Source organism: Chiloscyllium punctatum, chromosome 32, assembly GCF_047496795.1.
Source record: "Chiloscyllium punctatum isolate Juve2018m chromosome 32, sChiPun1.3, whole genome shotgun sequence".
NCBI lineage: Eukaryota > Metazoa > Chordata > Chondrichthyes > Orectolobiformes > Hemiscylliidae > Chiloscyllium > Chiloscyllium punctatum.
Window position 1 is genome coordinate 58,766,724 of NC_092770.1, and position 16,499 is coordinate 58,783,222.

A 16,499-nucleotide genomic window follows, 5' to 3' on the forward strand; every position below is an offset into this window, starting at 1 on the left:
TACCAAATGGCATTGCTGAGAAAAACATTTCAAAGCTTGTCATTTTGCATTCCTCTGAATAATTTGAAAAAAAAACAAAAGGGAAAATATTTACACAAAACATTGGTTCCAATTGGTTGTAAAGTAGACTCAACAGTGTCTGACATTAAATGTGATTCAGAGATCAGACAACATTTGCGAAGTAATCTTATGTCTGAGAAGCATAATGATGACAACTAATTTAGTCGGTAGGCTTGCAACGTGATGCACTTGCGAGTATTATAAGTGACAGACGGTCCTCTTCCTGGCAGAAGAAAAGTGTATACATGGCACCTCCCTCAACATAAAGGAGATGACAGCTATTCTGATTCATTTCATAGGGCAATGACTTGACCATAGTCAATGCACCAGTTTTAAGATTTACACAAAACCTGGCAGTTAATCAAGAGTCATTATTAACTAGTGCTTTCTCTGTGGCAACGCCACTATCAATCAGGAGTCTGTCAATGAGAACTCTGCTCTCATACAGTGTAAATGGTGTTCTAATTCCATGTTGTAAGGCTAGAGAGCGTCCAGAGTACAAGACAAAAAGCTTCAAAGAAACAAAAACTGTCCTTGCTAAGCAATATTCAGTTTCCAGTATTGCTTTTTGTCTGATAAAAACAAGTAGCTCAGGACTAATACTGTGGGGTCAGAGCTCGTCAAGAGGGGCAAATCAAATAAGTTCAACTGCCCCACAATTCCCATCTGAAATAAGTCAACCAGATTCACTGGTTATTTGGGTGCAGAGATGTCCTAACAAAACACCGTTCGTCCTTTTGGTCAGGTTTTCTGAAGTAAACAGCCAAGGGACTGAGACAAAGCTGAAAGGAAAATTGTTTGCGAAGTGAACCAGATTTTACTAAACATGTTCGAAAAACATCAACTTCTGATTATTCTCAAACAGACTGAAGAGGACAATTCAACCATGATCTGTGCAACTAACTCGTTCACTCAGATACCTGATGCATTTCTCATCAAGTTGACCTTACAAGTTCAGAGTGCTTCACAATGCTTCAAATCCATTACTTGGAAGCAAACTGACAACTACTTGCCAGTCACTCAAGTCAGTGGGAACTTAACTTGAAGCATTTAACCAAAGGCCCATCCTCTCAAGTCAAAATCTGGACTGCTTGGCTTACTGAATGATGGAAACAGATTTAATAGCCTTTTTCAGCAAGGAGCTGGCTAACTATTTGCAAGGTAAAAATTGGCAGGCGATCTAGAGGGAAAAGGTAGGGTGTGAAACTAATTGCCCAGCAATTGCTAAGCACTTCATTCAGCTAACAACGGATGGACTCCCTCCTTCAATCGTGCTAGATTTGCCAATTGTATTGGATACTTTCAAAGGATGCTGCAATCTAATGGTGCTCACATTTGTCAGAACATATGCATTGTAGATTCAAGCAACCAACGACACTGCAACTTGCTTCTATTTACAGGATTTCATCTGGCAGTATTGCTCTGTTTTAACTTCCTAAAGTTCTCAACAATGAAAATCACCACGTAAACAGAAACTGAAAGCAGATTCTACTGACATCATTGCGGGTTCATGACATTTCTTTGACGAGGGGAGGAAAGAGACATGTTATTTAAGGATGAAGGTTTCATCTTGCACCACCTTGGTTGTAATTCACTTTCACTTCTCAGATCTATTTCCAATTACGTTTCAAATTACTATGTGAAAAGTCCTCCAGCCACTGATGCTTTAGAACTCACAAGGAAACTTGAAGACAAGAGGAAAAAAAAACCAAGCTGTGGAGTAATGGAAGTGGAGCCAGCTGAGAGACAAGAAAATTATTTACCTTAAGCGTCCTGCCATCCACTACAACATTATTTACACACTGTACGTCCTGCCATCCACTACAACATTATTTACACACTGTATTGCTCTTAGTGCGTCTTCAGACCGTATGTAGGTTACATAAGCACTAGCACTGGGACCCTAGGAGAGGAACATTGTAGTTAGCTTTGACACACAATAAGGAATCTTGCTTGATAACATCCATCAATAAAGTTAAATAGATAAGAATAAAACCAAAACAAGGCATTAGCCCACTGAATTTGGCTTTGTTCTTGGGTAGCTTTATTCAATGATTCCCACTCTCACCTGCTTTTTAGCCTTAGCCCATAAATGTCTCTTCCAAAGGATGCGTTTAATTTTCCAGGAAGTTACAAATGAAATTGTTTTTACCTCTCATTTAAGCAGCCCAATCCAGACAAATAACTGCATAAAACAATTCTCTAATCTCTGGTTCATTCAGTAATCACTCTGAATTTGTTCCCTGTAGTGGCTGCTCCTCCTGAAATTCAATGGTTTCTCATTTCCTGCATCAAAACCATTCATTATTCTGAAAAACTCTGAACAACGTCCAAATGCTAGTATTCTGATGCTGTTACAAATCTGAGATGTTAACATCCTCAAGTGTGGTGCCCAGATTGAACACTAATTCAGCTGAAGTCTAACTCAGTCTTTTAAAAAGATTAGTGTAATTTCCTTAGTTATTAATAGAATGTAAAACTAAACAGGAGAAAGTGAGGACTGCAGATACTGAAGATTAGAGTTGAGTGTGGTGCTGGAAAAGCACAGCAGGTTCAGGCAGCATGCGAGAAAAATTGACATTTCGGGTTTATGCCAGAGACGTCGATGCTCCTGCTCCTCAAATGCTGCCCGACTTGCTGTGCTTTTTCAGCACCACATTCTCGACTGGAGAACTAACCAGTCCAAACTGCACAGCTTGTTCAGCCATGTTTCAATATAACACATTTTGAGATCTGTTTCGCTGAATCACTTTTAACATTGAACTATTTGACAATGTCCCTCCTAATCTTTCCAACCCAAATACATCATTTACACATTAGAATTAGAATTCCTCCAGTGTGGAAACGGGCCTTTTGGCATGTCCACACCAACCCTCCAAAGTGTAACCCACCCAGGCGAATTCCCCTATCCAATTACTTGACATTTACTCCTGACTAATGTACTTAACCTACACATCCCTCGACATTATGGGCAATTGAGCATGGCCAATTCACCTGACCTGCACATCTTTGGACTGTGGGAGGAAACCGCAGCACCCGGAGGAAACCCACACAGACACAGAGAACGTGTAAACACCACACAGAGTCACTCACGGCTGGATTCGAACTTGGGTCCCTGGCGCTGAGAGACAGCAGTGCTAACCACTGAGCCACCAGGCTGCCCTTTTAAACCTACTGCACCTGGTGTTCCCAGGTGGTCTCCCATCCAATTACTAACCAGGCCAGAGTCTGTTTAGTTTTCAAGATCAGGTGTTTTCAGACTAGTATGGCAGTAGGCAGTAAAATTGTTGGCATTAAATTTTATTTGTTCGTTTTGGTAGTCTAGAACTTCCTGAAGCATTTCGCATTCCATTTTTTTTGGAAGAAACCACTTGTCACTACATTTCCCAAATCCATGTCAGTAATTTTGGTATCGTATCTAAAGAAGCTCAGTGAGTACCAATTATCTGAACTGTTAAGTTCTAGGTTCAAATCCTTCTCTAGGACCTGAGCAGAAAAATCAATATTCAAATGCAATGTTGATGGAGCATTAGGCTGTCAGAGGCCCAAACCGATATGCATGATATTCAACTGAGTGCTCATCAGCCTGCTCGGGCGGATGGGAAAAAAAATCCCACAGCACTATCTTGGAGAAGGACAAGGGAGTTGCATGTGTGTCCGAGCCAACATAGAGCCAAGTTGACATGTTACTGACAGATTAACCACTCATCATAACACTGCCACTGGAGGTAGTTTGCTCCATGCCATGTCACTACTGTGTTTCCAACAGTTCAACAGTGAATTCTTTTCACTCAACAACCACCTATCTGAAAACGTTGTGAAAATGCAATCATTTTTTGCTTTTTCTCAAGCAGCTATAATACCAACTTGCATCCACCACTTCACATTTCCCTCCAGTCCGGAAAATAACCAGTCATACAACGTGGAAACAGGCCCTTCAGCCCAACTTGCCCATGCCGCCCAGTTTTCACAATGTAAAGTAGTCCTATTTTGTCCATATCGTCCCATATCCCTCTCACCCATGTATTTGTCTAAATGTTTAAATGACAAAACTGTACTCACTTCCACTACTATCTCTGGCAGCCCTTGTTTCCACTTGCTTCCTTTCCCTGAGCCTACTTTGTACCAGCTGTCCTGTTAATCCGAGCAGCTTGAAATTTTGCTCACTCAGCTCTCAATGACTGCTATTGTCTCAGGAGCCGTACCGATCAGAGACTTGGCATCTTTCACAGAAGTTGATACTGCTGCTGAAGGATACTGCATTGCCTCACCTGCCACTCCTGCATCAACAATGAATGGATCTATAACTGAGATGGAAGTCACTCAAACACTGATGAATCTTTATTTCAGAGTTTTAATTCCAGAGCTCTCTCCAATGCATCACCCACAACAGATCTAAGCATCATCTCTTAGCCTTGCAGTTTCACCATGTACCAGGATTCTTGCAAAACAACGCCATAATTTTCCTGTAACTTCATGTACACTAGCAAAGAACATTGCAAATCTCTTCATGGCAAATGCAACGAACTGTCTCACGTGTTACACAAAGATATATTGCTTCATGCTTTCATTTAAGATTTCTGTCAACTCACTTGCTTTCAAATCTAAGATCACAAGCCTCCAGATTAAGAGCTTCATTTACTATAACTGAATTAAATTAGGTAATAAGAGTGGAAAAAAAAACATTAGAATGACTCTCAGATTAAGAATTTTTGATTAAATTCAGATCAAGAGATTTTTGAACCAAAGTGTGAATTGAAATCCAACAATGCATACTTGTGGTAAATTGGACAGTACATATTTAAGAACACATGTATCAGATCATTGACCTGACCATCAAGTCATATCCAACCTTGTCAATTCTTCAGATAATTTCACACAATGTTCAGCTGCCTTTGCTCCATTATTTACCTGCTCATGAAAAGCTCAAGTCCTCTAATGCAGTAACTGATCAACTGTGGGTATAATACACAAGCTGCACAAGTTCTTTCCTCAAACTCCAAACCACCCACCCCAGTCACAAATCCCAACAGTCTCACATCTTTTGACCTGTTACACAATCAATTTTGCGATCATCTCACATCATAAAGCATTCATGTCCTACGATTTGTAGAGGAGCACCCACATTTGTGTCTTGGCTAAAGTTTTAGCTCAAGAAATTTATTTCCTCTGAGGCGGCAAACACCGTGCTTTGAACTTGTCATAGTCCACCACATCTGCTGCACATAAGCTCACTACAAAAGCAGAAATTAACCACAGAACACTTGAACCTATAAATTTCTTGGGCGACCGCCAATCTTTGCATATCAAATTAGACTTGCGATCTGATAAATGAGACTGTGCTATGGAATGATTCAAATTAAAGCTGTTACACAGTGCATTGACTTCATTACATTTCCTTCTCCCTGACCCCATCACAGAATTTGGTCCTTTTCTCAACTTTCTTTTTACTTTTTCCAAAGCTCCCATCTGCCACCTTACGCATATTTGCTCTTCTGTAACAAAAAGACAAAAGACACCCATCGACACTCAGACTCCACCTTCCCAGAAAAACAAAAGAAAAACACGAACAGGTAATTGGTGCCAGCATACCTGTGAACCTGCATATGATGTGCTGTTGTTGATGACAACTTTATGTATTTTACCAAACTTCCCAAAATATTCTGGCCGTTTTAAAACCTGGTAAAGAAAGATTAAAAAAAAGATTCTTTAGTCCTCTACAAAGACTGATTGCAAGTTGAAGTCAATACTGGTTTAATGAGAAACAAATTATAGAGTCAGAGATGTACAGCATGGAAACAATGCACAGAACTTAGTATTTTGGAAGAGACAAAAATAATTTGTAACACGAATGAGACACTTTGGACAGGTCATTGATATCAGAGGGTAACAACAAGGAACACCTACGATCTATCACAATGAACACAAGCAATCCTCGTGTTACAAATTGAGCCTTAAAAGACGGATACACTTTAAAATACTTTTAATTCAAGATAAAAATGACTAGTTTGGAGAAGCCAAAGTAACCTCAAGAAAATGTGCAGCAGGAAGAACTCATGTTACCTGGTCGCCATGGAGACAGGTGCCCATCAAAATCCTCTGAAAGAAACATGCAACTTTCAGCAACTGGACATAAATCACGAGGTAGCTACTCTTGCTGTGTGACAGAGTCAGCATACAAACATATTTGGGAAAGATTATCCACAACCAAAGCTGACGAGAGGAAATGGCTGTCCCCTTGTTAACCACCAAGCAAAAGTGCTGGCGTGGACAGAGCCCATTCAAAGAAATGAAACTTGTCAAGGAGTTCCCAGATTGTGCATTACTATTGCAACTCCATTACTTTATTCTCAGAAAGGGTTAATGAAACAATATTGTTTCAAAGTACACTGGAAGATTGACCATGGTTCATCATTTAGGAATGCAAGTGGAAGCCTATGACAGACTGTAAAGACCAAAATTGCAGAGTTCAAATGATGCTGGAAGGTTCACCTAGTGCTTGCTTAAGGAGGGAATTTCTGAGGAATAAAACCTTATTATGAAATGCAAATCTGAAATTAAAAGGTCCAAGGTTAAGAAAAAGAAAATCATACAAGCCTGATTCTTCAATCAAATATAATAATGCACATGAGAAGTAGGTTTCAGTCAAGCACAAAGAAAAAATTGTCATGTTTTGTTTTGTGAATTAAAGTATAACGTGCTTCTTCAATAATGCTTTTAGTTTATAATGCAATAAAAATTCTCAAAGTTGAAATCTTGTCCTAACATCCTCTTAGTTCCTAATTGGAAATTGAAATTTGTTTTTGCAAAGTTATTGAACTTGCAAGAAATCCTAACAGTGGCAGTTAAGGGGTTCACAGACAACATCTTCTCTTGGGATAACCCACAAGTTGTCTTTTAATTAATGTTTAGTTGATACTGATTCTGTTATCATAAAAGACTTTAAACAAATTTTGTGTGATCCAATTCTGCACATTTTGGTGGGAATTTTTTTCTCCCCAGTAACCAGTTATGTCTGTGTTGAGATTCTAACACCTGGCTAACCAAAAATGCTCAGTACAGTAACAGGTTTGACTGGCACCCAAACAATACAATAGGAATGAGATACATAAAGCCAAGATTGCAGGTAATTTATGAATCATGAAGGTTTCAATTTAAACTGGAGACCAAGTTTCAGCCTTTTCAAAAAGATATCAGTTTGGACGGCGTCATGTTGGTGCTTAAATAAAACCAGAGCATTTCTGTTGCCTACTACATGGACAAGAATATCATTCAATTTGTTTAGTAGAAAAAAATTTGCTGCATCTTTAAGCCCTATTACAAAGGAACACACAAACACTGATGCAATTCAAAACTTCAATTTCTAAACAGAATGCACTATTGGTCACTATGCTTGATGGCAGTGTTCAGAAATTGCTCAATAATTTATTTAGAGAAGTTGGGGAAAATTGAAGGTGAAAGAAAAGGACAATTTGCCAGATAAATGTTTGTTCAGATTAGATTAGATTACATTACAGTGTGGAAACAGGCCCTTCGGCCCAACACGTCCACACCGACCCACCGAAGCGCAACCCACCCATACCCCTACATTTACCCCTTACCTAACACTACGGGCAATTTAGCATGGCCAATTCACCTGACCTGCACATCTTTGGACTGTGGGAGGAAACCAGAGCACCCGGAGAAAACCCACACAGACATGGGGAGAACGTGCAAACCCCACACAGACAGTTGCCCGAGGTGGGAATTGAACCCGGGACTCTGGCGCTGTGAGGCAGCAGGGCTAACCACAGTGTCGCCCACTTCAAAAGTGTTCAAAAGCAAGGATAATATTTATAAGTAACTTATAATATGATGCCAAGATGTGCAGCTATGGATCACATGATGCGTGGTCTCACCATTGAGTCAGATGGCTGAGGGTCCAAGCTCTAGATCGGAGAGCTGAGCATAATCTATGCCGATACTTGTATAGTACTGAGGGAAAGTCAAATTGATGTTGGTGAGATTTTAAACCAAGGATCCATACGCACTCAGGTGAAGGTAAGCAGCCGAAAACACAAGGCAAGGGGAGCTCACACCATGTTGTGCCCAACATTTATTTCTTAACCAACGAAGTGACCACTGTCATTTTGCTGTTTAAGAAACCTTATTAGTCATAAATTGATTCATCTCACTTCAATTAGGAATATCTCTTCTAAACAGCAATACTGAGTGGAAGCACTTTGAGATGCCCTACAAAGACAATTGATACAATGTAAATACAAATCTTGTTTTTGCTCACCTCTGGATCTGCTAGTCGCTGTGATAGACCTACCACGAAGACTAGGTTCTTCTGTACAACACGTACACTGGCCAGATGCTTGCGATTCTCTGAGATTTTCTGTTTCCTCTCATTCTGCTTTTGTTTTTTCTCATTTTTTATTCTCTGTAGCTCTTCTTGAGAAAGTGGTTTGTAGACTGCAGGGTCTTCTGGGTAAGGCTGGATTGACCAAAGGAAAGTGCAATATTGAGTTTAAGATAAGAGCAGAAAGCAGTGATTCTCTTTTCAATATGGCATTAAAACACAAAGTAAAATATGAGGCAGAGGTTTATTTGTCAACTTTGTGGATGAAAATTTAAATTTGAACTTTCCTGAACTGTTGACGGAAGTTTTTAGAAAGTAAAACTTACAAATGGTAGATATTGTTTCATTAAGATAGTCAGAAATATGAATGCCACGAAATGGAAGCTTAGATTACTCCAAAAGTTAGCCACAAGACAAATTAGAAATTGCAGGGACAAGATCAACAGTCAAATTAACATAATTTCAGATGGAACCAAGAGAAAAGTGGAAACAACACTCTCAGTTCATTATTCCTGCGTGTACACACACACGAAGTCCAAATCAATATCAATGGGATCCAGGAGAACACGTCCACCAAACAGAATAGGTTCACCACCTGTACTAGATTCAACAACTGCTCACAGGAAAGTTGTTTGGTATGCTTTTCACATGCTTTTTTTCTATGCTCGGGTTGTTAATACAAAACCATGAGTTAGAAGTACACTGGATTGCTTGCTTTCTGCAGGTACCTATGACATCATATAATTTTGTTGATGCAGGGACCAAGTAGATTCAAGCTTGCGCTGCTTGAAATCCACAGCAGTTGAGGCACACATGATAAGCCTATGGAGAGCCTGAAGGACACCTTTAACCTTGTACACACTTGGCAGCAGAGCAGTTGCCAAGATTAACAAAGTTGATTTGTTTGCAGAGAAGTTTTGCTTGATACCACTTTCCCTCAGCAGATGGACTGGATTAAAGTGGGGCAGCTGAAAGACATGGGGCAGTTACATGAGTCTATGCTGCACTCAATCATACTCAAAACAGGAGGGAAAAAAAAAAATTAGCGATATTATGCTAAGGGGAAATGAGGAGTCACTTCATGAGCCCACACCAAACTCTTGGCCCAGGCTTCACCATTTTCTTTCTGTGAAAGAAGGTTCCTTGTTTTGTGGGCATATTACAAATTTGATTTTTAATTAATAAGTTACTCAGATTTCCTTTGCTGCCACTAACATAATATTGAGACTATTCTAATTATTCTTCAGCAGGTAATGCATTTGTTTTATTCCTTTTTCATGTTGGCATATATAGGGATAGGAGCAGGCCATTCAACCACTTGAGCCTGTTTATCTCATTGAATAGTAAATATCCCATTTGTGGTCGAACACTATATCCCTGCCTTTGGCCCAAAACCCTTAAGACCTTTGCTTAACAAAAATGTATCTCAAACTAAAATTTACATCAGATTTAGCTTCAACTGTCATTTGTGAAAGAGTTTCAAACCTATACCAACCTTTGTGTGAACAAGTGCTTCCTAACATCGCCTCTGTACAGTCCAGCACGAATTGTCAAACTATTCAGTCTGACAATTTTCTCTCATCAATCCCTCCAGTTCTAGCATATCCAACTAGTGGAAACAGTTTCTTTCTCTAATCTCATTGCTGTTAACACCTTGAAGACTTTGATCAGAGCAACCCTTAAACTTCAAAATTCTTGGCTAAATCTGTGTAATCTCTCCTTGTACCTTGAATTCAGGAGTTATCATTCTTGTAAACCTAAATTGTACACTAAGGCTAATATTTTGCTCCAAAAGGTGTAGCGTCCAAATCTGCTCACAAGAATTCCAAGTATGGTCTAGCCAGGGTTTTGTCGAACTACAGTATAATTCCTGTATCCTTATAATCCAGTCCTCTAGACATAAAGGGCAGTGTTATATTAGCTTTTGTGATTATTTCCTTCACTAGTTTGTGGCATTTTAATGATCTATGTACCTGAAGTCTGAAGTGTCCTTGGACATCCACTGTATTTACCTTCATATCACCTGGAAAGTTCCCTGATCTATCCTTTATACATCCCAAATGCATAATTTCACACTTGTTTACACTGGAATTCCATCTGCCAAAGTTTTGCCCATTCAAGGAATTTTTTTGATTATCCCTTTGTAATTTTGTACTGTCTACAATACCCCTTAAGTTTCTTATCAGCAAATTTAGACATATGATTTTCCATGCCATTATCCAACTTTTTAATGGTGTGAATAATTGAGGGCATAACAGATCTTTGCAGGACACCAGTGGCCATATCCTACCATTTTGCATACCTACCCACTATCCTGTCACTCAACCAGTTTTCCACACTTGACAGTAATTTGCCTGCATTTCTTGGGCGTTTACCTCACTTAACCGTCTGTGTGTGGAACTTGATCAACCGCCTTTTGGCAGTCCAACAGAAACAACGACAACAATGGGCATTCCCTTGTCCATTATCATAGTCACCTCTTCAAAAACCTCAATGACGTTTGAGAGACATGACCTAACTGACTCTCCTTGATTAACATTCAGTTACCCTATCTTTGATCATAAATTCCAGAAATGTCCTCACTACAGTTGTAGGGTTAATGGGTCTGTAAATCCCTCATTTTTATTCTCTCATCCTTCTTAAAAAGCAGAGTGCCATGTGTAAGCTCATTGGTAAATGTGGTTTTTACTGGCCCATCCCTAGTTCATCTGGTTGCGCAACTGAATGGTTTGAGAGTGCAGTTAAGGATCAATCGTATTCAAATTAGACCTGAGTTGGGTATGGATCAGGTTCAGTAAAACTAACAGATTTTCTTACCGAAAGGAACCAGTTTCAACTTAAATGGCACCTCTGTAGCTTCAAGGTAACTCACTCCTACGAATAGAAGTGTTCTATTTTCATATTTATGAAAACTAAATTCATCTTAAAATACCACACTGGCATTTCAACTCACTTGTAGGAATACTACTGAGTTCAGTCCCAGAATACAAAATCTGCTCTACATCAATTTAATATCACTTTATACAACTGCAGATAGTCATTATAACACAACAAGGACTGCACTTTTGGAACTCCACTCTCAAGTAGCGAGGTTCTCACATTTTCACTTGTTCTGTGGATATAGTTTTAAAGTTCTTTAAATCCATACAAAAATACGAAAGGTCGCTGAACGTGTCAAAATCAAATCAGGTTACAACCAACTGACTAAGATTCTGGAAAGCAACTTACTTTTCTGCAGGCTGGACAGAGACCGTTCTCATCTGTGCGTATACGGTGCCAACAGAAACGACAGATCTGGTAGCCACAGGTGCATGGAAAGAAGTTGATGTCGTCTATCTCGAGGGGCTCCATACAGAGAGGGCATTCAACAGGGTCCTCCTTTGTATCAGGGCTACGAGACATCTTCAGTGTTGACTGGGTGTTCAACTTCTCACCAAAAGAAACTGCACAGATCTGAATCTGTTTGTGGTCTGTGGAAAGACAGCAAAGACATGTTAGTCACAACAGTAAAGAGTAGGAGCATGCTCACGTGCATACCTTTATGTAAAAAAAAAATCACATTCCATTCAAACCTTCTCGGTACTATGGCATATTTTGTCCAATGAAATTGAACAATTTGTCAGGATGACCAACTGGAAACAGACTGTTTACTCAGGACCTGCAATCATCTTCCTGACCTCTGCGCCCCCATCCCCTCTCCGACCTATAACCCGCACCTTAATCTCCTTCCACCTGTCGCATTCTCAACGCCCCTCCCCCAAGTCCCTCCTTCCGACCTTTTATCTTAGCCTGCTTGGCACACCTTCCTCATTCCTGAAGAAGGGCTTATGCCAAAATGTCAATTCTCCTGCGCCTTGGATGTTGCCTGATCTGCTGCGCTTTTCCAGCAACACATTTTTCAACTCTGATCTCCAGCATGTACAGTCCTGACTTTCTCCGTTTATTCAGGATGCCATCCAAGAAGCAAGACAACTCAGACAGGTCTGTCATCATGATACGACTGAACTCAAGTCATCAAGATTTGAGAAAAGTACTCAAGCTCAAAATTGCCACAAGATTCCAGGGAAGATTCCAAATGGTTACTGAGGGCAAATAATTTTGTCATAATATTCAAGGATCAAGTTCATGATTTCAATATGTGTGCAATGGTTTGCTTGCTCAGCGCAAACCATTTGCTCGAAAGACTCTAAGGCAGTGAAAGAAACAGCTTGGAGCAATAAATCAATTGTCAAAGTTATTGGGAAAATCCCACTTGAATCAAGATGCTTCTTGCATAATCTAGCAAACCAGACAATTCCCGCTACTACCACAACCTGAACAGAGCTGCGTACAATGCACCTTATCCTAATTTGTACCTTTCCAGACAGTCCCAGTTTGGACTGGAAGAATCTGCAATCATACTGTTAAGTACCTCCTTGTTCAAGTAAACATTTTGGCACATGACAACATTCCACCTTAAGTGCCTAGTGACAACACCATGCAGTACTCCATCTTTTAAGAATGTTACAGACTGTGGAACTCAAAACGTCTTGTGAATTTTCGCTAACTTTTAAGGGAGAAAGAAAGCGCATGTGCTGCAAGATAAAAATATTTGCCCATGGATAAAGGATTAGCTAACTAATGGAATAAGGATGATATTTTCAGGATAGCAACCTCTAACTAGTGCAATGCCACAGGGATCAGAGCTGCAGTCACAAGTATTAACAATGTATGATCATAACTTGGATGATGGAACGAAGTGTACTGCCACCAAGTTTGAAGCTGATAAAATTGGGTGGGAAGGCAAGAACTGATTTTTATGCAGTCAACCAAGGAATATACTGTGGACAGGTAAGCAAGTGTGCAAAAACTTGACAGATGGAATATAGAATTATGCCACAATGCCAACATGGGCTCTTACACAGTAGCCTTACAGTTGGTACCTAATTGAATGAGTTTTTGAAATCCAAATAGCAAAGTTTACAGTTCCCCCTTTACTGACCCTTGTTGTTATCTTCTCAGCAAATAGTAACAAATTTGTCAAGCACGAATACTCACTGATTGATTATATTTCTAAATGATATGCAATTACAATCTTCACAGTAGACATTTTTCCAATCACCGACATGAAACTAACTGCTCTCGAGTGACTTTTTGTCTCCCTCCCTTTTTGACTAAGGGTTCATAAATTTGCATTAGTTATCAAAAATTACCCAGTAATTGACGGAAGAATAGAAGAAAGAACAGCAGAGCTGAATGCAATTTATGTGGGGAAACACCATAGAAAACTGCAGCAGAGATTTTGGAGTCTTGTCCATGAATCAGAAGTTAGCATCAATGTCTAGAGAGCAACAGAAAAGTGAATTGGAATATTGGCCTTTATTTCTGATGGAATAGAATCTAAAAAGAGGGCACTTTTGCTCAATCTATTTGAGGTACTATTCAAACCATTCTTGGAATACTGTTAATAGTTTTAGTCCCCTTCCCTGAGCAAAGGGATACTGGCATTGGAGGCAGTGCCGAGAAGGTTTGCTAGTTTCAGTATGGATCAACTTGCTTGAGGAGTGGTTGACTAAGTTAGGCTTGTACTCACTGAGCATGAGAATAATGAGAAATGACCTTACTGAAATGCCCAAAAGAGTGTCTCTGGGGGCTTGATAAGTGGGGAAGCCATTTCCTCTTGTGGAAGAAGCTTGGACCAGAGGGCATAATCTCAGCTGAAAGGATTACCTATTTAGACCAGAGATAAGGAGAAATACCTTCTGAGGGCATGAATCTGTTTTTTTTTAAATCAGGAGCACTCCAAAAGCTTGGACTTCCAAATAAACTTGTTGGACTATAACCTAGTGTTGCATGATTTTTTAAAAAACTTTGTCCACTCCAGTTCAACACCAGCTCCTCCACATCACGTGTATTTAGGGCTGAGACACATTTTTAATCTGAAAGGCTATGGGAATAAGGCAGAAAAGTGAAGTTAAAGATTATCAGCCATTATTTCATTGGAAGGAAGAGAAGGTGTGATGGGCTGAATGACCTATTTATGCTCCTGTGTCTTACTGTCTAACAATAGAAAGAGCAACTTGTTTCTCTTACCACCCAAGACGACAGACTGCAATATTCCAATATTTCCTACCAGGAGGTTATCGACAATCCAAACCTTAAAAGATCCTGTGGAATTAACTGCCGGCAATTCAAGTTCCAGTAACATTATATTTACGAAATGTGTTGAAACTCAAATTCTGAACACCCAGATCCTCCTCAAAACCTTGAGCAAAATTGATCAATTGGATGATGAACCCTGACTCCTTTGCCAGGAATTCACTGCTGAGCTTCAACAGACATAGCAGGAAGGGAACTAATCAAGACCATTTTAATTTGCTATTTCTCATTGTCTACACACAGAATGCAACTCTACCTTTAATCTGGATTCAGGAAAATTAAAGCAGAAACTGGACACATGCTATATATTTATAATAGCTTTATCCTGTAAATCAAGCACACAACAAGTTGTACTTGTCATTAGGATGTCCTCTAGCTGGTGACAATCAATATGTTATTGCCGGAAAGGCAGCCAAATTATATTTATTTTCATTTGCTAAATTAAAACTGAAATCACCAGTTATCATTTTTTGGCTATTGTTGGGAGAGAGATTAAGGTTGGCGCTACACTATGGTGAATATATGAAGTAGGAGCACAGGTCAATAACTCGAAACCACCCCCAAACCCGCCGCAGGCAGCTCCAACATTCACTCAGATCATGGCTAAGATTACAGCTTCTCAATACACAGGGCACAATCCTTCATACCTTTCAGCCAGCCTTTGAGATGGCTTAACAAAGTGTTTTCTATTACTTCTGTGTGCACTTGGAATTTCGACTTTCATGAATTGTGTATGCAGACACTTAGCTTTTCGCTTTGCCATTTTAACTGTATATACACAGACCTTCATCTAACTTTATGGACCATTTGTGTCATAGACATGTACAAGGAAACAGACCCTTCAGTCTAACTTGCCCATGCTAACCAGATGTCCTAAACTAATCCAGTACCATTTACCAGTGCTTGGCTCATATCCCCCTCGACTGTCTCCATTCATATACCCATCCCGATGCCTTTTATATGCTGCAATTGTCCCAGCCTCCACCACTTCCTCTGGCAGCTCATTCCACACATGCACTACTGCTTCATGATTTTATGAACTTCAACAATCCCTCAGCCTCAGAGACCAGGGAAAAGAGCCCCAGCCTATTCAGTCTCTCCCTATAGCTCAAATCCTCCAACTGTGGCAACATCCTTCTAAATCTATTCTGAACCCTTTCAAGTTTCTCAACATGCTCACAACATTCCAAAACTGGCCTAATTAACATCCTGTACAGCTGCAACATGACCTCCCAACACCTGTACTCAATACTCTGACCAATAAAGGAAAGCATACCAAACGCCTTCCTCACTATCCTATCTACCTGTGACTACACTTTCAGGGAGCTATGAACCTACACTCCAAGGTCTCTTTGTTCAACACCACTCCCCAGGACCTTACCATTAAGTGTACAAATCCTGCCCCAATTGCCTTTGCAAAATGCAGCACCCCACATGCATCTAAATTAAAAACCATCTGCCCATGGGTCCATCTGATCAAGATCCGCTTGTACTCGGAGGTAAACTTCCTGACTGTGCACTCCAGCTTCAATTTTGGTGTCATCTGCGAACTCACTAACTAAATCTATGTTCACATCCAAATCATTGATACAAACAACAAAAAGCGTGAACAATAGGTGCAGGAATAGGCCGTTCTGCCCTTCAAACCTGCACCACCATTCAATATGATCATGGCTGATCATCCTTAATCAGTATCCTCTTCATGCTTTATCTCCATAACCCTTGATTCCACTATCCTTGAGAGCTCTATCCAACTCTTTCTTAAATGAATCCAGAGACTGGGCCTCCACTGACCTCTGGGGCAGAGAATTCCACACAGCCACCACTCTCTGGGTGAAGAAGTTTCTCCTCATCTCTATCCTAAATGGTCAACCCCATATCTCAGCATCTCAGGTAACAATCCAGAGTTTATAACCTTTGAAATTCTGTTTTTCAATTTAGTGCCTGGCTCTGTGTA

The 16,499-nt window shown here is 40.0% G+C and overlaps 1 protein-coding gene and 1 pseudogene across 1 annotated transcript in view; both read right to left on the reverse strand.

Moving 5' to 3' along the window:
* The window catches only part of cnot4b (CCR4-NOT transcription complex, subunit 4b), a 169,085-nt gene that overhangs the window by 104,007 nt on the left and 48,579 nt on the right, over positions 1-16,499 (reverse strand). Inside the window, exons 2-5 of the mRNA XM_072552467.1 lie at positions 11,633-11,874; positions 8,342-8,539; positions 5,653-5,739; positions 1,862-1,963 (exon numbers count right to left, since the gene is read on the reverse strand). Of these exons, the coding sequence (XP_072408568.1) occupies positions 1,862-1,963; positions 5,653-5,739; positions 8,342-8,539; positions 11,633-11,806 (561 nt within the window). The 5' untranslated portion in view covers positions 11,807-11,874. The remainder of the gene's footprint in view (positions 1-1,861; positions 1,964-5,652; positions 5,740-8,341; positions 8,540-11,632; positions 11,875-16,499) is intronic.
* LOC140458320 (5S ribosomal RNA) lies at positions 3,229-3,337 on the reverse strand (annotated as a pseudogene).